This window comes from Euprymna scolopes, chromosome 45 (genome assembly GCF_053919585.1).
Source record: "Euprymna scolopes isolate OS-2025 chromosome 45, ASM5391958v1, whole genome shotgun sequence".
Classification (NCBI taxonomy): Eukaryota; Metazoa; Mollusca; class Cephalopoda; order Sepiida; family Sepiolidae; genus Euprymna; species Euprymna scolopes.
Window position 1 is genome coordinate 35,463,913 of NC_136526.1, and position 22,238 is coordinate 35,486,150.

A 22,238-nucleotide genomic window follows, 5' to 3' on the forward strand; every position below is an offset into this window, starting at 1 on the left:
CCTAGGCTAAAGTTGTAGATCTCACAGTAGTAGGGGGACACCAGAGGTAGTGTGTTATGGCCCACCGATGTGTGGACATGCCCTTACACACTACAAACCCCTACCCCACTGCCTTGTGGGTGCCCTTGGTTGGGGAAAGACTAAAGGAACCAACCCCAAAATCAAATGTGGGCCTTTCCACAGCAAAAGGCTAAGAGATGGGAAATCTGACTTACAAATCCTACTGCTGCCTTGCAGTTTTCCTTAAAAAACTATGGAACCTCATCCAGAAAGAAAAGGCGTAGTAGCAGACAAGATAGGGCGACTATTTACCTCACTGAGATTACTTTTAGCCAGAAGCTGCGGCCTCCTCTGCTGCCAGTCGTTGCGGGTTCGCTCCACTGGACATGAGCATTGGAGGTTCAGAGGGTGTCTATCTGATATGCAACAGATACTGCACCAAAACTGCGCAAGCCAGTTTGGAGCTAAGGTGGGAAATCCTGTGGAGATGGAGTGAGACTACGCCAACACCGAGGGATAAAGCACTGAGGCCCCAAATAGTCATCGTCAAGACTGACGCACTACATGATGATGATGATGATGATTGTACCTATCTACAATGCCTCCCCACAGGACAGAGTTAGACACCAGGGTCGTTTTTAATGTGGAGAAAAGGTACAAAAATAAAAATTGTCTCAGTCGTGAAGGATTTCTCCTCCACTGAAAGAGAACGAGAAATGGAAGTGCCGCATCTGAAGAACAGATACTACACTTTGATCTTGGCCAATGTAGTCCAAAATTAAAATTTATCTTGTCTGGTGAATTGTCCTGCTTAGTGCTGTCACCTATGGGAATTAGCTAGTATGCATACATAATGAAACTGTTTTAAGTTTTCTGGATTATTATTTTCTCTTCTATAAATTTATTCTGGGTTACTGCCTTTGAAGAGAATCCTTATATCTTACCGGATTATTTTGTGTATTTATATGAATGTTCAAGATCGACGCTCGTGTAACTGCAATTCAACATACTCCAAAGGAATAAGAGTTTTCTTTAGTGTTTATTCTCTTATCATTTTCCTAAGACGCCTTAGTTGAAAGGGATCTAACACGTTACAATAATGAAGCTTCTCTCCAGTGAATATTCTCATGTCTTTCAAAGATCCATCTCGCTATTAAAGATCTGTCACAAACTTCACATAAATATGGTTTCTCTCCAGTGTATAATCTCATATATAAATTCTGTGTAAATGATTTTCTACACTTAACACAAATTTGGCTTCCTTTCTTTTACTTGGGAGTCATAACTTATCAAAGCCAGAAAGCCACTCGAGGATAAGGGTTAATGAATGTAAAATGGAAGTGTAGTAATCGTGATAGGGTAAATTGGATAGAATTTGATTATTTATGAGAACGGCTCATCAAGAACTTTTTTACATTGGATTTTAAGGTTAACATGTTGTACTCAACTGAGAAGCAGGATAGCAGAACAGTGATCCACAGGTGGGCAGTTCTGGGAAAGAAGCTTTGTTCATGTTTAGATTTAAGCACAGATAAAAGACGGGGAAATTGTTTATAGTGGTTATAGATAATCATGTGCTTTTTGAAATCGCAACTTCATAATATATAAAAATCGATAGAAGATTAACTCTTTAATAATATATATGAAATCTTTAAGAATTAAAATATCATATTTAAGCATAATTTACAACCGGGCTACACTAGCTAGCTTAGATACGTTTCAAACCTTCTTGGCCTTTTGGTCAAGATCAAAGTGTAGTATCTGTTCTTCAGATGCTGCACTTTCATTTCTTGTTCTCTTTCAGTGGAGGAGAAATCCTTCACGACTGAGACAATTTTTATTTTTGTACCTTTTCTCCACGTTAAAAAACGACCCTGGTGTCTAACTCTGTCCCGTGGGGAGGCATAGTAAATAGATACAGTAATAATAGAGCATCTCCATTTACACTGAATATCTACAAAAGGCCAACATCAATATATTACATATGAATGAGTCCCCGCTGGAATTTTCACAGGTCACACTAGTTATTATTATTATTAAAAGCTGAGTATTTTTTCTTAAATACAACAATATAATGAAACACATCGAAGTTATTTTCCCGTGTAGCATGACATTAAAAAATGCTTGCTCTATTTAGGGTTTTCAGCACTTTTAGATTAAAATAAACAATTTATCAAATGTAATGCAGTATTATTTATTTTCCTTGTTTCTGTGCATCACTAAAAGAAAAAGCATTTAAGTCATTGATCCTGTGCAAAGCAGCATTTAAACGTGTATGTTCTGTCTATGACTTTGGGCACTTCTTGATTAACCTACAAAACTTACCAAAGTTAATACTGAAGTAATAGCATTACAGGCAACACCAAATACCCTCTCTAGTCTACAATATTATAATATAACACAATGTAAGTATTGGTACTGAGAAAAGTGTTTCCACACATGTGCTCCGTCTGGGTTATTCATCCCCGTCACTCATTTGAAAGGATACTATAGACCATTTTGTTTGGCAAGGAGAACCACAGATTGGAGTTTAGTTGAGCACTTGCCGCGACAATAACAATAGAGAAGAAAAAGGCTTACAAAGTCTCTTCTGTGGGAAGCTGGTTTTGAACTCCCTCATAACTGAGTAGGACGTGCTGAGCAGCTCCTGCCCAGATCTAGTAACAGCACTCCATGTCTTTCTTTTTTTAATTTAATTGACTTAGTTTAAAAAGATCTAAGGGCCCTCTCCAGTGAACATTTGAATACATTACTATTTGCATTTATTTCTGCAGACTTTTTCAAGAACAGACGGTATTCAATTTACAGCTGTTATCTGTATTTCGCTACAACTTGGTCTCACAGGGATTATTTCCAAAGATGTTTAAAAAAGATTTCTCCAGTGTGTATTTTCTCATGTGTTATTTAAAAGAATTCTTACACACTTTAAAAATAACTTCTATCCAGTATGTATTTTCAAATGTTTATTCAAAGGCGACTTCTGGGTAAAGGAAGCTCCACACACTTTACAAGAATATGGCCTTTCTCCTGTATGCATTCTCCTATGATAATTCAAGGCTGATTGATGTCTAAAAGATTTCCTACATACGTCACAGGGATATGGTTTCTGTCCACTGTGTACTCTTTGATGTTTTATTAACGCTGATTTTTGTGCAAAGGAATTGCCACACACTTCACATGCATATGGTTTTTCTCCCGTATGTGTTCTCATATGTGTTCTTAAGTTTGACATTTGTGTAAAGGAATTCCCACATACATCGCAAGGATAAGGTTTCTCTCCAGTGTGTGTTTTCATATGACTTTTCAAGTTAGACGAAATTGTAAAAGACATCCCACACACTTCACAAGAATATGGTTTCGCTTCTGTGTGTATTCTGCTATGTTTAACTAAGGCCATCTTCTGTACAAACGAATGTCCGCATACTTCACATGCAAATGGCCTCTCTGTAATGTGTTTTCTCATATGAACTTTCAAGGATGAATTTTTTGAAAATGAATAGCCACACACTTCGCAAGAATATGGTTTCTCCCCAGTGTGTACTTTAACGTGATAATTTAAGCTCGATGCCTGTGTAAAAGAAGCTCCACATACTTCACAAGCATATGGTTTCTCTCCAGTGTGTTTTCTCAAATGTGTTTTTAATTGCGACTTCTGTGTAAAAGAAGCCCCACATACCTCACATGAATATGGTTTTTCTCCAGTGTGTGTTCGTATATGAATTTTCAAGTTTGATTTTAATGTAAAAGAAGTTCCACATACGTCGCAGGAATATGGTTTTTCTCCAGTATGGATTCTCATATGAATTTTCAAGTTGGACATTGTTGTAAAAGAAGTTCCACACACTTCACAAGAATATAGTTTCTCTGTCTTTTCTTTCCGAATATGCTGATTTAATTTATTCTCGCTTGAAGATCTAATCTCACATTTCACAGAAGAAAATGGTTTCTCAATATCCACTTCTCTACAATCCTTCATCTTCAACATTTTAGTTTGTTTTTTATTCTGGAAAATATGATTTCTAATAATAAAAATGATTTCATGTATATAAACTTGTAAATACCATCCCATAAAAATCTGATACAAGAAAACGATTTCTTCTAATTATTTTTTACGTTCCAATTTCAATTAATGAAAATAATAACAGCTTCAATATGCTGAGTTAAATCTGTTTTTCTATATAAAATGTCACATTTCTGCACCATATTATTGCTCCAGTGTTATTTACATATTTGAAACCATAAGTATTACACAATATTAGGAAATTCCATGGTTAAAAAAAATATATAATCTATTGCAAATGATTTTGATAAAAAGTCGTAGCCATGGATTTCACCAGAATAATTTCTTTTGTTTTGCACTAACAGATAGTAGATCTGCATTGATATTGTTGTAGGGACATACACATCCTTATAACCGCTACAATTGACTTGTCCATTAGGAATATAATCAGCAAGTCTAGACTGCACAATGAGAGTACAGAGACGACTCCCCACGGATTTTCTGTACCACTAACCCTTGCTTGATATAAATGTTCTTATTCTCACCAAGTCATTATGTTCCTAATTTCGCCCTTTCCGGCTCCACTACAGATATACATGTTTTCATGTATATTTTCTCAGCAATTCTTCATTGTTTTCTATTTTTTCAGCTGTTTTTATGTATAAAAAGGATATTTTCTAACTTGGACGATCTGTAAATACAAGACAAAATACACATAGATTGATATGTTTAAAATGTTAAAAAGAAAATAAATCAAGGTTCCCATATTTAGATTACATTTCATAAATGAATTCAACTTATATATATTATTCCTTAATTGGAATTTTTTATTTTGAGATGAGCACTTTTATGTTAGTTTTATTTTTTATATCGGACTATTAGTCTCATCTTTATTAGTTGTTGCTTGTTTGTTTTTATTGGTTCACAACGTTTCGGCCAACTTCCTCTGGCCTTCGTCAGGTGGTAACCGCGACGGATAGGAACTTCGAATCTCCTAACTGCATTCTCAGCCATCACTGCCATCCGTAGTTGTCGTCGTCTCACCACATTTTTTACCAATTACCTCTGGCACGCTTTGGGTGGGATTGAAACCGCTATCTTCAGACAATGTTCATCTGGAACCGTAGAGATTCAACGTCTCTATCAACTGCGCCACGGGCCCCGAAGGGCGATCAAGTGGATTTATAAGATCAAAGAATCCAACCTTGATCGCCCTTCGGGGCCCGTGGCGCAGTTGATAGAGACGTTGAATCTCTACGGTTCCAGATGAACATTGTCTGAAGATAGCGGTTTCAATCCCACCCAAAGCGTGCCAGAGGTAATTGGTAAAAAATGTGGTGAGACGACGACAACTACGGATGGCAGTGATGGCTGAGAATGCAGTTAGGAGATTCGAAGTTCCTATCCGTCGCGGTTACCACCTGACGAAGGCCAGAGGAAGTTGGCCGAAACGTTGTGAACCAATAAAAACAAACAAGCAACAACTAATAAAGATGAGACTAATAGTCCGATATAAAAAATAAAATTAACATGAATTCAACTTGTTTCCTACGAATTTTGTAACCAGTTTAAACAATTCTTAAATAGATGTTTTAAAAAGAAAATTTGAAAAATATTTCAAACTTATTACAAATTTATTGGTATACTTTTCATGAACAATGATACTCGTAATTTTTATATATGATAATTTATGAACGAATTATTAATGAACAATTCATTTTTTAAAAATATACTTTTCTTACTTTTGCCATATAACATCTTCTATATAATAAAGTTGTAGCATGACCGCCTAGAGGAGCGATATTGTAATGTACAGTTTATATATATATATATATATATATATATATATATATATATATATATATATATATATATTCTTTTTCGCCCTGGACAAGGCATACTGCAAGTTGAAATATAAGACATACTGTTTGGAATCATGTCTAACAAGGGACTGTGAGGGGTTGAGCAAATGTCTGTTCATCCTACATTTAAATTTCTGCAGCTTAGTACAGTCAGGGAGGCAAGAAACGAAGGGAATTCTAAAGTCTAGCAGTTCACGGTAAGAAACTATTGAAGTAGACGCTTTTTTGGCATCTAAGGACCTTAAGAGTGAAGAGTTAAATTTTGCTGCTTGTCAGATTAGTCAGGAGTATTTACGTTGAAGAGGCACAAGTGCTATGAATTCATAAGAGCACATTGCAGCAATGGGACAGTGTGTTTGATTAAAATGAACCTGACGAACCCGTATTCAGGATGTCATGCTTTCTGAGTGCGAGAGATCAAAGTGTTAATCTTCTATGTGTGTGAATAAATTTGAGTTCTGATCCTAGATTCGCAAGCCTTGCAGAGGTCTACAAACACACAGGATTCGAGAATTCTCCAAGGGACGTGTTGAATCCTGATTGGTCGAGCGGATTTTCCCAACCAACCCTTTCCCTCAGAATATAAGCAAATGCCAGAGCAAAAAGCATCAGATTGAAGGTGAATCTCGAGAGAAACACACACATCCAAGAAGCACCACTCCCCCTCGATCCATCACAGTCGCTATCGTGGAGAGTGAAGAGTAAGATCTTGACTGCTTTCTGTTGTAATCGAATTGAACAATTGTACATATCTAAACACCTGTAATTTTTGTGAATTAACTTTTGTAGACTAGAATCCCCCATGTTTTTCTTTTCCGCTTGCATGAGAAGCTAATTTATTTTCAGCGGAAATTGACATGAAGCCTGCGATGCTGAGAATCCTATTAAGCACTCCTGGAAGATGATGATCATTGGTCATTGCAGTTTCAACAGGGTCAGAGGCCACATCTGGGAGGCTTACAAGTATCTTCTATATAATAATAAAGTTTTAATTCCATGTTTGCCCCGAAAATATTAAAGTCTAAACATATATTTATTTAAAATAATTTTATTGGTCCCCTGACAAAAGGAGGGTGGACCTGTAAGTTCACCCTTGTCTGTTTATCTTTCTGCACCTTTCTCAATAACTATGTTTTGGAATTTTTGAAATTTTGCACATGCATATGAGTACAAAAGTAACAGAACGGATTTTCTGGGAAAACTCGGGTTGTCCCCCTTAGGGGTGCCTTTTGGATTAAAATGGCTTAAATTGACACTTTTGTGCGTATTAAAATAAATTGATGCATTGAATTTTTATTAAACTTTTTGAAAAGTTGTAACTTACTGATTTCTATAAAATGTTGTTTGTCTATACTTTGCAATAACTCTTGGGTGTGCTCCAGGGGCTTTTTTATGGCTAATAAAAAAAATTCCATTTTTGGGACTATTTTACCATATTTGTCCAAAATTATCTGTGTATGTCTATTTAGCAGTTTTGCATGGTGCTGAGCTCAAAATTAAATATGTTAAGGCCTTGGGGACGTTTGGGGCTAAATAGAGGGGGGCAAATGATGGACTTAGTCATTTCTTTTTTTGCATGGTGCAGAACTCAAATGTACATATGTTAAAGCTTAAAATTGCACCGCTTGTTCATTTTCACCAGGATTTGATGTCCTCTGGGGAGGTTTGGGGCTAAATAGTGGGGAGGGGGCAACTATGCGCTCACAGGGGACCATACCTGCTTCACTTTTTCATTTATCATACTCACATCCCATTTCATTCATTAAACTAATGGTGAGAATATCTTTAGGCCCCTACTCAAAAGTAAAAATTATGATCTAAACCTTACCCTAACCTAATTAAATATAATCTGAAATAAGAATACATGTCTTCTTTTCGAATGTGTATATATGTATGGTGTTGGCTTCCTTCAGTCTTGACAGACTATGGATACTCACTGTAAGAGTGCCTGCATGTGAAATTTTTGTGGCAAGATTTGTGCAATCTCCAACCACACCTCTCCTGCATCCGTACATTGCTATCATGAACGTTTGTATAATTTATATCATTTTTCCTGCTTTTAAATTAAAAAAAAATAATATTTTTCAAGATTATACAAAAATTATGTTACCTCGAAAGTGTCACATTCATACAAGCAAGGAAAGTATTAGAATCTTACAAATAAAAATTATGCGAAACCTGTAATCTAAAAAAGTAGAACTATTTTTTGCAATTATAATTTTGTGTGTGTGTGTGTGTGTGTGTGTGTGTGTGTGAAAATATTAAATAAACAATGCTTAATTCTATGATAATATCGGTAGTTCGAGAAATTACTTTTTCTTTGAGTTATCTCCAATTCTATTAATACAGACTTTAGGGTCTTTTTTTCGTAATGTTCCTGTAACTTTTTTGAATTATTACAATTTACGTATTTTTTATATAAAAATAGCAAAAATAGATTCATGCTTTTTTTTTGCTACAGAAAGCCATAACTTTATTAAAGGAATTTTTGTTTAACCGAATTAATACATTTCCATTAAGATTTTAAAAAAAATTATGGGTTCATTATATTCCGTGTATCATAATTTGATAAATACTGAACAATTCATTAAAATTGGTTAATTTCCTGATGTTTTTTGTGAATTTTTAAATAAAGAGAATGGTTAAAATGTTTATACATTTTGAGCATCGGCATTCATTCTGCACGTACCTAGTGTTATCTGATAATTTATTTAATTTTGATTATGTGTGTGTGTATATGTGTATACACACATATATATATATATATTAGTCATCTATATACAGTACTATTTCGCTGTATCACAGTTTATTAGTGTGGCTACGCAGGCAACTACCTCAAGTGAGGATCAAAACCCGACTGCACAAAAAACAGTCAAGGTTTTTCACCATTATATATATATATATATATATATATATATATATATATATATATATATATGACTACTTCAATTAATCACATAAATTAATATACAAAAATATAATTTTATGCATAAATTTCTAGTATTTACTTCTACAGGTAGAGCTAGGTAGTAAGTTATGAAAATATATATGGCAATTAAGCAACACGTGTTTCATTCTCGTGAGAATTTATCGGGCTTATATATTATACAAATCTTAAAATTAGTCTATAATTATCAGTTCACATGTTTTTAATTGGCATACACCAATAAGTGCTGGCTACTTCAACTCTCAATCAACAATCAAAACAAATAGTCCTGCATGCTGTATGCCTACTAAAGAAACAAGTAAACGTCCATAACTAGATTTAATGGGCACATAGGTTTTATTTATAAAGCTCGTCTTTTTGTTGAGCACCTTTGCAACTAATATTGTTTTATAACACATTTAATAACATATTTGTATAATTATGTTTGTAAGTTATTATTAGTAACTTTTAGGATAAACTTGTGTGATTTTTCGAAATATATTACACCCTGTATACATTTTTAAATATTTCAGTGATGCCAATCAATTAAAAAACTCGTTCAAAAAGCTGCGAATGAAAGATGTTTTTTAAAGACATGGCAACAGTGCAGTTACCAACAGTATAAATAAATTAAGTTGTTTGGTTTATTTGGCTAAAACTGTCCATTTCCTCAGCACGTCCTATCCGAAGTTGGATTCTAGATATCTGGTATATATACCTGTGGAATCACAGCTTTTTCTTGGCAGGAGGAAGAGAAAGAGGAGTGGGCCCTTGAAACTTGTTCAACTTTTCTAAATATCTTTTTGAAGCATGTATACATTTTCGGTTTACAGAGTAGCTTAGTAAATAGTGGAAATTAGAGGATTGAGTGAATAAAAAGAGTGCTTGTGTTGGATATGCCGAAGATAAGAATGATAAGATCAAACTATATAGTTACAAAAAAGGGAAATTGCAATAATTGTTGCATAATATATTATCCAATTAAATTGTGGGCACGGATAATGTTTCTGGCTCTTTAGGTCAGTTGTCAATCACAAGTTTCTTGCATAATCTTGCTAAAATGGAGCTGAGCAGCGATGTGACAAAATAGGCCATAATTGTCTTGAGTAATCTTGTCAAAAGATGCTGAACAGTTAATGACAAAAGGAAGCATAGATTAAAACAAAATGTTTGATTAGTGTTGTCTCAAATAATCTCGCTATATGGAGATGAGCAATTAAGATGATGCCAGGCAAGAGGGTATGCTAATTAGTTTAATCAAATAATTTCAGAGAGGGAGTAAAAAAAAGACTATTTGGGCAGTCAACATGGGAATCTATCAAGCACAAGGTGAAAACTATTAATGATATGACTGATATGGTAGGTAGTGGAATTGAGAGGTTTTGAAGAGAATGAAATAATACATGGGAAAAAAAGAAATTGCATGACGAAAAAGTCTACAACACGTTGGGTCTACATGTATACATGTGTGTAAACGTGTGTAACATTACAAAATTACTACATGATTACATTAAAACTCGTTCTAAATGTCGATCTCCTGACTGGTTCTTTCAGGAATGTAATTTGGTAACAAGAGAAAAACCTAAAATCAAAATAAATCTTATAAACGGAAGATGAGGCATGCCCCAACATCAATTTCTCAACTATGGAGGGGGGGTGTTAAATTGAAGCATTCTACATTTAATCTTCTTAGGGTTTGCTATGGTAGATAAATTATGAGTTTTGTGGATGGATTTTATTCATGTTTAAAGGCTACTAAAATATAATAAGTACTTACCCTACCACTAACGTTAAATTCTAGTGAAAATACCCCTAAAAAACTTCTTTGCCCCTATCACTAACCTTAAGTTCGAGTGGCACTTCTTCATAAAAACTTTGTTACTTCTATTACTAACCCAAAGTTAAAGTGGCTCTAAACGAAAAATAAAATCATAAACTCCTGTATGATTATATATATATTAATAAGATAGTGTGTGTGTTATTTATTTTGCATGTTACGCTTATATCTGAGTGACTGTCGTTTAATTATTACTAGCGAGGGTGCCCAGTGTTGCCCTGATGTTTGTAAAATAAAAGTGTTAGTAGACAGGCAGGCTCGAACCTGTGACATGAAGGTGGAAAAGAAAGTGAAAGAAAACATGACATCTTATTGCTACAAAGTCATAGGAAGTGAGAAGCGTTCAAATTTTGTGATGCCAATCAAAAAGTTGACTTCTTTTTTTTATTTTTTACACAGTGATCACCACTTATCAAGGCCCGGAAGCCACTCAGGGATAAGGGTTATTGCAAGTACATTACGTTAGTGTGGAGATTTGATGAAGTGTTTACTTAAGGGGGCGGTTCATTGGGAATTTGTTAACATTGGACTTGAAGACATCAAGGTTGTAGTCCGGTGGGAGGCAGGCAGACGGAACAGAGTTCCACAGGCGTGCAGTTCTAAGAAAGAAGCTTTGTTCATGGAATCCGCATTTTGATTTAGGCACAGATATAGAGTGGGGGAAATTTTTCACAGTGGATTCAGCTAGACGGGTGTTTTTCGTGAAAGATTGGCGAGGGGGGACCAGAGATTGGAGTTCAGACGAGCACCTGCCATGGAAATAACGATAAAACAAGGATAGGCTCACAACGTCTCTTCTGCGGGAGAGAGGTTGCAGGGTAGACTTGCAGAAAGGAATGAGTTCACACAGGCACATAAATCAATGTTGGCTGAAGGCCAATTCAGCTTTCCGCCATTTTATTTACTTGTTTCCCCACGATGTTGGGGAAACCAAGCTCCCCCCCCAAAAAGGGGGAACTCTCAAATGAACAGAAATTGTCTGAGATGAAGAGTTTTCCTAACATTGATCAAAGCTAATTGCTTTCAACACGTTCCTGGCAGGAAAACCAGGCAGCCCACTTTGCTTCGATTAGTTTCGCTTTATTTATATGAAAAAGACAAACAAACATGTAGAAGGACAGAATAGAGGGAATTTTTTAAAAGACTATCAAAATAAATATAGAGACGATGTCCATTCACAAATCATAGATATTATAATCTAGAAAGTATAAGGAAAGTTCTAAATAAATGTAACCTCACTGAGAACTCCCCCCCCTCGAAAAAAGCCTTTTTTGGACATACAAAAATGTGTGCAGCCATTTTGCCTTTTATATATATATAGATGAAATTCCATTTCTTGTAATAAATAATTTTACCAAGAATTCTTCAGAAGTTATGGTTTCGATTATAGCTGATGGTACTAAAGTCATCCATTTTTTTATAAATGATTTTACCAAGAATTCTTCAGAAGTTTTGGTTTTGGTTGCGATTATAGCTGATGGACCTCCAGTAATCCATGTTTTTTTATAATTTTATCAAGAATTGTTCATAAGTTCTGGTTTCAGTTTGGATTATAGCAGAAAGAACTCAACTTATATAAACATACATATATTTTTTCATAAGTTTTGGTTTTGGTTTTGATTCAAGCTGATGCACCCAAGTTATATGGATATATTTTTTTATTTTTGAAATTGCAATTTTCTGATATATAAAAATTGCTAGAACATTAACTATAATAATATATACGAAATCTGCAAGAATTACAATATCATATTTAAGCATACGTTACAACCGAGCTATGCCAGGCATACCTGCTAGCTTAGATGGATACTTTTGCAGTTTTAACAAAAGAGCTACAATAATATTAGAGTGTCTCCATTTATGCTGAACATCTACAAAAGCTAACACCTAAAATATTACATATGTGTCCCCTGTGGAATTTAAACAGGTCCCACTAGTTATTATTATTATTATTATTATTATTATTATTAAAAGTCGAATATTTTTTCTTAAATTCAACAATTTAATGAGATACATCAAAGTTATTTTCCTGTGTAACATAACATTAAAACATGCTTGCTCTATTTAGGGATTTCAGCACTTTTGGATGAAAATAAACAATTTATCAAATGTAATGTAGTATTATTAATTTTCCTTGTTTCTGGGCATCATTAAAGGAAAAAGCATTGAAGTCAATTGATCTTGTGCAAAGCAACATTTAAACGTGTATGTTCTGTCCATGACTTTGAGCACTTCTTGATTAACCTTCAAAACTTACCAAAGTTAATACTGAAGTAATAGCATTACAGGCAACACCAAATACCGTCTGGTTTATTCATCCCCGTCACTCATTTGAAAGGATACTATAGACCATTTTGTTTTGTAGAAAATATAACCACACAAATACAAAATCTCCCAAAAAGGAGGTAAATTAAGTATAAACAACTGGTTCTTCTCCATAATAATCGCAAAAATCGAAATACTGAATTTTAAGTATAACCAATGGTGTCTACTAGATTGTTATGTCGCAGTAATGCAAATATCCAACAATTACAAAAATCGATAAGGTAGAAAAATTAACTATTAATGAAAAGAGTTTTTGAAGATAATTAGCAAAAAAAATTTTGTTCAATTGACCAAAGAATTTTAGTTTTCAGAAAATGTTTGCATCCCTTGTTACTAGTCGAACCCTCTGGTTTTGTTTTCTTGCAAAGCTCAATGTTCGCTAATTATTTTCAGAGACTATTTTCATTAATAAAGCATTTTTTACTTTATTGTTTTTCGTAATTTTTGGATATGTTCATTATTGTGACATTTTTTAATTTCACCATTATAACGAAGAAGAACAAAACATTTTATATCATAATTTTCTTCTTCTACACATCCGCTTTTTTATAACTTTATAATTTCTTAACAAAACTAATTTTGGGGGAGAATTTTCAAAATTTCTTTATTGTTAACCACAGTCATTCTAAGTCTGTGCTTTCCATACTTTTTATACCCTTCTCAGAGAAGTTGACCGAATTGTTTTTTCCTAATTTAATGTGTCAAGAGGCCAGTTAGAGATAGACAGGCAGGCATTTGCATTGTCAATCTATATAATTATAAAACTCAAATGACCTTGTAACGAGTGATGTAACACACTTTCTGGTTTATGACATCTGGTTGCGCATGCGCGCATCAACATTAACCCATAACAACATAAACAAATAAACACAAATCGCTTCTTTTGCAGATTTTGACCTGTACACTGAAATATTAACGTTATTATTTTGAAATTATTATTTAACATGGGAAGAGTGGGGGTGTTTTGTCAACTATTCTTTATTACAACTATATTGTAGCTATTTTTTTTCAACTAAACAACTTTAACCCATTGACAAACATGAGAACAATTGTAGTAAAGCAAAGACTACTACTACTACTGCTACTACTCTCTATCCTTCCCTATTCCTTTCTTCCTTCCTTTTTTATTTACATTTCTAGATACAAAATAGTTGTGTGAGAACGATGAATTTGTTGACACATTTACTAATCTGTTTCAATATTAGTTTTATTTTATTTTATTTATTTAGGTTTTATTTTTTTGCTTCAGGTTTTATTAATTATTTTTTTTTTTAGATTTTAAGTTTCTATAACTTGGTTGAAGGATTCCAATATGGGTTTTTCATTCTTATATTTCTTATTCGTAGGTTCATATGCATTTTTTGCTGCTAAATGACTTTCGTCTGCGTTCGATTCGTAGGAAAATTATGTTTAATTTTCGATTTATAGGCGATTATTCAGAAAAAATAGGTAACTTTACACGAATAGGGAGGACTTTTTTTCATGTTTGAGTGACCTGTCTGTGATTTTTCATTTTAATATACTCTCATAGAAATGTTTCTGTTATGTCAAAACAAAAATTATTTTCTTACATAACAAGTGTCACCCTCATACATGAATTCCATAGCTAATACAACATACTGACTTAACGGGTCAGGGGTAGTCTAGCAATTTATTTACTACCGCTTGCGAATTGATTTTGCCCGCCATTTCGCAATAACATCCAAAAGTTTACCCACTTATCAGGAAATTTTGCAGGGTTCGTTATGTTCCGTTCAAAATATTTACTAATTTATTTTCATTTTTGGCAAAAGAAGAAAAAAAGCTTTTTGTATCATTTCATTGCATTCTCTTTTTTTTTAGTTTGCTTTGTAATTTAATTACAAGCAGAATATGGCAAAAGGTATGAAAAGACTATGAAACATGAAAAGTTACAATTAGGGCAACCTAAAAATTGGATTTGTTAATTAGGCTGAATAATTAAAAAAAATAATTATATAACAGATCTAAAAAATGTTGGTGCTTCGACGAGATTTTGTAGTCGATAAATGGAGTTTTCAGATTAAAATATGATTTCTACTGGTTTTTCTTATCAATTTTATTATATTACAATGTTGGCTTCCAAACTATGCAGTCGGAATTACCTGAAAATTACTGAATTATTTAAAAAAACAAACTTTAATCGCGTTAGCAGGTGAAAAATTTCGGCCATCTTGTTTAAATTGAAATGAAAAATGACCTCTTATTTAAACTTTCTGTCTTACGGTCGTTTTTTATCAAATTATATTTTATTTTCTTTAATGAATAATTTTGTACCCTATCGATTTTCGTAATTTTTTATATAATCATCTTAAAAATACTAGGAATACATAGATCACCATTGTTTTTATGTGAAATTCAGTTTTACAATTTTCAAAGTTTTGTCTTAACAGTGTAGAAGCGCCAAAATTTCATAAATTGATACAAATATATTAATTATTTTACATTATAAAAACGTTCAATGAACATTAATTGCAATTTTTAGGTTGCCATAATGATATTAAAAAATTAAACGAAATGAAATTTTACTAAAATAAAACGAAAGAAACATAATTATAAAATCTTTGCTATGAAATTTCATCCCCTTAATGAAATGCAATTAGCAAAATGTCAGCTATGAATAAATGCAATGCAATTGAACATTGACTCACTATTTGATGCAATATCTCCGCACCCCCAAGGACTCTGGATTTCTTCTAAACTTCAACATCAATGGATCTTTATATTGCCGAAGAAGACAACCATATCATATGCCCTTCGAAATCACGGTATGGGACAACCAAACATTCTGGATATATCAGAATACTCAATTAGATCTGATTTTCCTCTTGGATCACTAATCATCCGACCTGGCAGTAATATCCTAGAAACTATTGAACTCATTCTGATATTGAACTGCCTAGGTTGTATGATATCCTATAAATGTGAGAGTGCCTCAGGAGTCTATCCTTGAACCTCTATTATTCTTAAATATTGATAAATTACCCCCCCTGACAAAATTGTCTGTGAGATGGATATATATACTGATGACACCACGCTCTAGAACAGATACAACAGGAAAACAAATGAACACATATCTAAAGAAACGGCAGAAACACTAGAGGACGACCTCCAATCTGTAGTGGAATTGGGACAAAAATGGATGGTCACATTTAATGCTGCCAAGACTAAACTTGTTTCCTTCAATAACTACAAGAAACCTTCTCTACTACCAATAGCAATGGCCAAAGACTCTTTATCTGAAAGTACATCTTTTAAACGCGTCGGTCTAACGTTCACAGGAAACATGAGTCATAACAATTACATTGAGAGCATTGCCAAGACCGCTGCGAAAAAGGTAGGTTCTCTCTACCGTGCTAGAAAGCTACTAACACCCGAAAGTATCCTGTACCTCTATAAGGCCACCATTCGGCCATGTATGGAGTATTGTTGTCATATTTTGGCTGGTGCATCTGCTACTTGTTTCTCATTCCTAGACAAGGTTCAAAAGAATCAACCTGATAGGTCCTGAACTGTCATCTAAGCTTCAGCCTCTGTCCCATCAAAGAAATGTAGCATCCCTCTGCCTGTTCTACAAACAGTGAATGCTCTGAGAAACTGCAAGCACTTTTACCCCTCAACGTAAATACCCCCAACAAACCCGATAAGCATCAAAATCGCACCCCTTCACAGCTGAGATACCTAGATGTAAGAAACCCTTCTACTCCAGTAGTTTCTTCCCCGGAACTGCTAGACTTTGGAATTCCCTTCCGGGTTCCTGCTTCCCCAACTGTACTGACATGCAGAAGTTTAAGTGTAACGTGAACCGAAATCTTGCTGCCCAACTCCCCACATAGTACCCTGTAGCTTATGTCCCTTATAGTCGACCCCTTTATTAAAGTGGCAATGTGCCTTGTCTGGGGTGAAAAGGTAATAAGAAAAAAAATTTTTTTAAATAAATGTTTGCAAAGGCAATATAATTTACTCTTCTACCTATCTGATTAAGTTTTTAGTGTTATTATTACAATTAAAATGTTTATTTAGTCCGAAAAACAAATCAGGTACTTATGTACTTATGTTACCATGCTGAAATAATAACGTTATTAGAAAGACATTCATAACATGGGGAGTCAGGGGTGTTTTGTAATTATTCTCTACTTTCACCTAAGATATTTTAAAAAATTGAATTTAATTTGAAAATACTAAAATTTAAAAATGGTGAGGTAACGTGCACAAGAAATAATGTAAGGTGAGAACAAGAAAAGTGGCCGCGAATTGGTAATTGAACTGAGAAGCCAACAAACAACTATACAAAAAATAAATATATGTAAGAAATGTTACTGTAGCCAATTATGGCTAATTTTATATCTACCTGGCTCATTTGTTTTGGTTTACAAGTAGTTTTATTGCTCTTTATTTAATCTTAAAAAAAAAGCCGTTTTTAACATGAGGAAATTGGGGGTGTTTATTCTGAAAGCCGTTCTTAACATGGGAAGGTTGGGATTGTTTATTTTTAAAGCCGTTCTTAACATGGGAAGATTGGGATTGTTTATTTTTAAAGCCGTTCTTAACATGGGAAGATTGGGATTGTTTATTTCTAAAGCCGTTTTTAACATGGGAAGGTTGGGGATGTTTATTCTGAAAGCCGTTCTTAACATGGGGAGGTGGGAGGTGTTTATTCTGAAAGCTGTTCTTAACATGGGGAGATTGGTGGAGTTTATTCTGAAAGCCATTCTTAACATGGTGAGGTTGGGGTGGTTAATCTACGCTGGGTACTCGCGAAAAAAAAAATACCAAAAAAATTGAAAATACCCGTAAATCTTGAATTCAAAACGAGACTACCTTCTTCCAAATTTCATTTCAAATCCGTTCAGAAAAAACTGAATTTTTTTAGATTAAATAAACAGCAATAAAAACTATTCGAAAACTAAAACAAATGAGCCAGGTATTGATATAAAATTAACTTTTATTGGCTAACATAACATTTATTTCTTGTATATATTCATTTTTTGTATAGTTGTTTGTAGGCTTCTCTGCTTCCTGCTAATTGACACCAAATATTGGAAGTCTGGATAATTACTTAAAAATAAAAAAGTACTGTTAAAAGACCCATCCAATAAAAGTCACGGTAATATTTACTGGGTGGGTTTCTACCAGTATTTGTTCTATTTGTAAGTCATTATCGACACTTCAAATATTTGATGTCAATTCATGGCCATTTTTCTTGTTCTGACATTACGTTAAATATTATTTGCTTTTCAAACCGAATAAACATTTTAAAGTGAGTAAAACCACTAAAAATTTTCCCAGATAGGTATAAGGGTTACTTATTTTGCCTTTGATAAAATTTATCTGGTATATATTTGTTTTTTTGACCACTTTTTTGTACCATGTATCGACAATATTATTATACTTGAGAAATGTTATTTTGTTTTCTCATTAATATATGCTAAAATCTATTTGACTGAAAATATAATACTCAAGCAAAAAAATATTTTAATTCTTTTAAGTGATATATGGTATTCTTAATCAAAAAAATATTGAAATTAAGCAATATATATATATATATATATATATATATATATATACACACACACACACATTGTTAATTAACTGCTCGCATAGCAGCAACCATATAGTGCAATGTTTAGAAGCTCTGACTGTCGATTGGGCAATCTGGGATTTGATCCTGGCTTGAGGTAGTTGCTTGTCTAGCTGCACTGATGAGCTGTGAAACACTGAAACAGTACTATATGTGGAGGACTATATATATATATATATATATATATATATATATATATATATATATACATATATATATATATAGTCCTAAGTTTAATGATTAAAGTTAAATACTGTAGATTAAACTATATACATATATATTTAAGTTAAGAATTTATTGTTTGAAACAAGGAATATATAGAGAAAAATTATATTTATTTCCTTAATCCATGGATTTTCAATAATGGCTCATATCCTCAGAGGAAATGAAATGCAATTAGCAAAATGTTCAGCTATGAATAAACAAATATCTTTGCTTTTCAGCATATATATTGAAAATGTTATTTGAAAGTTATTTAAATGGTGCTTAAAAGTCGTTTAGATGTACGACCGTCGAGAGCAACCTGGATTTTTCTCTTATCTAATGTGAAAAAAAGGATTAATGATTGCTCGAGAAGAGAAGGATCGGCGTGCACTTACCTTGAATACTAACCAAGAAGAATTGTTGTTGTTATTCACCCTTTTAAAGTTTTATTTTGTGCTCCGGATCACGTGATAGTTAATCATCTGATCCTTCTATTATATAAGAGGGGTCATTCCCTTGTCTCGTCTCTCTTTTTTTTCTTCACCACAAACTGATTCAGTTGCCGGCGATTGAAAGTAAATCTTTTCCACTTTCGTCTGGCGAAAATACTACAAGACGGTTACGTCGCGGAAGGGGGCAATTTTTTCGCAATCTAAGGTAAGTGCATTGCTCCCTTCTTGATCTTTCACGAAAAACACCCGTCTAGCTGAATCCACTGTGAAAAATTTCCCCCACTCTATATCTGTGCCTAAATCAAAACGCGGATTCCATGAACAAAGCTTCTTTCTTAGAACTGCACGCCTGTGGAACTCTGTTCCGTCTGCCTGCTTCCCTCCGGACTACAACTTGGTTGTCTTCAAGTCCAATGTTAACAAATTCCTAATGAACCGCCCCCTTAAGTAAACATTTCAGCAAATCTCCTCACTAACGTAATGTACTTGCAATAACCCTTATCCCTGAGTGGCTTCCGGGCCTTGATAAGTGGTTATCACTGTGTAAAAAAAAAAAAAAAAAAAAAAAAATCTGAGCGGTCATTTGATTCTTTGCTGGAAATTAATTTTTTCACACTAAGAAGGATTTAATTATGTTATGTATTCTTCCAGTGATACCGTATGATCTGATTTTCCCGAGAAGCCCTAGATGCTATACCCTGTCAAAAGCCTTAAATATACCTGGAGCTACCGCCCTACCCTCCCGTGCTTTGTCAAGTGAATGGTATATTTGTTATATATTTGTTTTTTGACCACTTTTTCGAATCTCTATGGATTGTAAACAGACCCTTATGTAAAGCTATTAACGTGATAGTGACCATCGTTTTCAAAGTGTGTTATAATTAATTAAAATAATAATAATAATAATAATAATAATAATAGTATTAGTTTGAGAGTTGATTTAAATAAATTAACCATAAACATGATTAAAGATGAAAATATTACATTTGATATTATTATTTTTGAGAAAGTATCGCATTATTCTTTATACAAATAAAATAAAAACAAAGAAAGCGAGAAATACTTACTCTTAATGAAATTTTCTTATGTATAATTTGTCAGCTTTAAAGAAAGAATTGATTATATTTGATTTGTAAAATTTAAATGAAATTCATTCTTATAGCAAATCGTTTTATAAATAAAACGTCTTCATCAAATGAAGTTTTTTTTTTTTTTTTTTTAACTGGTCGTCGTTGTATTCCTTTCAAACCGGAAGTAGATTTAGAATTATCTCCCATTGAATTAAATCGGAATCATTTATTTTCTCACGAAAAACCTTATTTGAAAGAGAAAATATAAGATACACATAAGCAATCTCCGTATTAATAATTTCATGCGAACGCTTTTTCGACACTTCTACACTATTGGGACGAAATTTCGAAAATTGTAATATTGAATTCCACATGAAAATAATGGTATATACGCATTCCTTGTATTTTGAAGATGATTATATAAAAAAAAATTACGTAAGTCAAAAAGGTGAAACTAAAAAAATAGAATTTGATGAAATCGATCGTAAGACACTGGAGAGTTCAAAGGGAGGTAATTTTCCGTTTTGATTTAAACAAGATGGCGGCAATTTTTAACCTGCTAACACGATTAAAGTTGTTTTTTTTTAATAATTCAGTAATATTCAGATAATTTCGACTGCATAATTTGTATTCTGTAGAAGCGCCTGTTTTTCGCTTTGATTAATGTCGCAATTGCCTTCGTCGGAGACATTTTTTTGCAACAAATATTGTGAATATAAATATAATCTTTTTACGTTACATTCTTTTTTTTTTTTGGTAAATTTTCAGATTAGGTCCACCCCCACAATTTTCTTTCAAATGACGACTTAAATAGGTTTTCGACTATGCTGAATACGAAAATCGCATTGAAAATTTTCAGAAATAAGTAGTTATCGAGATATAAAAAGTTGTATAATGCATTGTATTCTTTGGCGGCCATCTTTTTTACGCGCGTGCGCCATAAACAAATCTACTCATCTATGACTGACACTGAACGCGCGTAAAAGATGGCTGCCAAAGAATACAATGCATAATATAACTTTATATATCTCGATAACTAATTATTTCTCCAAAATTTCAATGCGATTTTCGTATTCAGCATAGTCGAAAACCTCCAAAAGTTGTCTTTTAAAAGAAAATTGTGGAGGTAGACCTAATCTAAAAAAAATACCGTTTTTTTTATATAAAGATGATGACATAACGAACGTTTAGCAGTTAAAATCAATTTATTATTTGCTAATAATTCAAAATAAAATGGCGTAACGGCCGTATTGATGTCAAGTGAAAACGTCGGATGGAGCTAATAATATTTATTGTAAAACAAATAAACAAACTGGCATGGAAGAAAATGTTTCACGTTTGTACACAATTTTATTTTTTTAGGTATTTTTTACAAAAAAATATCTAATACTTGAATTAATTTTTGCATAAAATAAAATGTTTATGTTTTCTTTTCTTTTTTTTTTAACATAATGCAATGTTTTTTCCAATAGTTTGAATCTGTTTTAGCATTTACTTTATTAAATACTTATTGATTTCTTTATATTTATTAGAAAAACAGAATACAATGTTGTTTTTTCTTTTACCTTGTATTATTTATAGTGAGCCGTTTAGACCTGCCAAACTTGCTTTGTCTACATTGAACACAAGGACACAGAACAAGCTGTGTGCATTAGCTCACACGCATGGAGTGGAGCAGTGGAGCACGTGCAGGCAGCACAAGGCTTCCGGTGACCTTTGACAATACTTCCATTTATCTCCTTTTATCTCTTTCTTTTTTTTCACTTGACACCAAGCCGGACACACGTATAAACCATGCGCTTCATAAGCATGCACCCGGAGAGCAACAACAGAAACATGAGGTAGGCTCGCATATTTTTCATATGGATTGTTACCTGTAAGATGCTTACACATGAAGCTACCCAATTATTGCACTAATGTATAAACTTTGTTTGGTTTTGAATAAATAATGTAATTTTATGTA

At 33.3% G+C, this 22,238-nt stretch overlaps 1 protein-coding gene, 1 long non-coding RNA gene and 1 pseudogene across 3 annotated transcripts; 2 read left to right on the forward strand and 1 right to left on the reverse strand.

The window, feature by feature from the left end:
• Nucleotides 1-1,721: 1,721 nt before the first annotated feature.
• Nucleotides 1,722-1,854, forward strand: LOC145269913 (U2 spliceosomal RNA; annotated as a pseudogene).
• Nucleotides 1,855-1,858: 4 nt separating this feature from the next.
• Nucleotides 1,859-20,522, reverse strand: LOC145269420 (uncharacterized). Its single transcript, XM_080125102.1, has 2 exons — nucleotides 20,273-20,522; nucleotides 1,859-4,691 (listed from the first exon to the last, which is right to left on the reverse strand). Exon 2 carries the CDS (start codon nucleotides 4,067-4,069, stop codon nucleotides 2,939-2,941), a length of 1,131 nt encoding a protein of 376 aa, XP_079981228.1. The 5' UTR covers nucleotides 4,070-4,691; nucleotides 20,273-20,522; the 3' UTR covers nucleotides 1,859-2,938.
• Nucleotides 20,501-22,238, forward strand: LOC145269427 (uncharacterized). Of its 2 annotated transcripts, none has more exons than XR_013865052.1 (2): nucleotides 20,501-20,786; nucleotides 21,857-22,238. It is a non-coding gene; the product is annotated as an uncharacterized LOC145269427 (long non-coding RNA). The 2 variants fall into 2 exon arrangements; XR_013865053.1 differs by having other exon boundaries at nucleotides 20,501-20,659.

Bases quoted from the DNA above. Each gene is read 5' to 3' on its own strand.
- LOC145269420 (XM_080125102.1), bottom strand. From the start codon at position 4,069: ATGGGATGGTATTTACAAGTTTATATACATGAAATCATTTTTATTATT.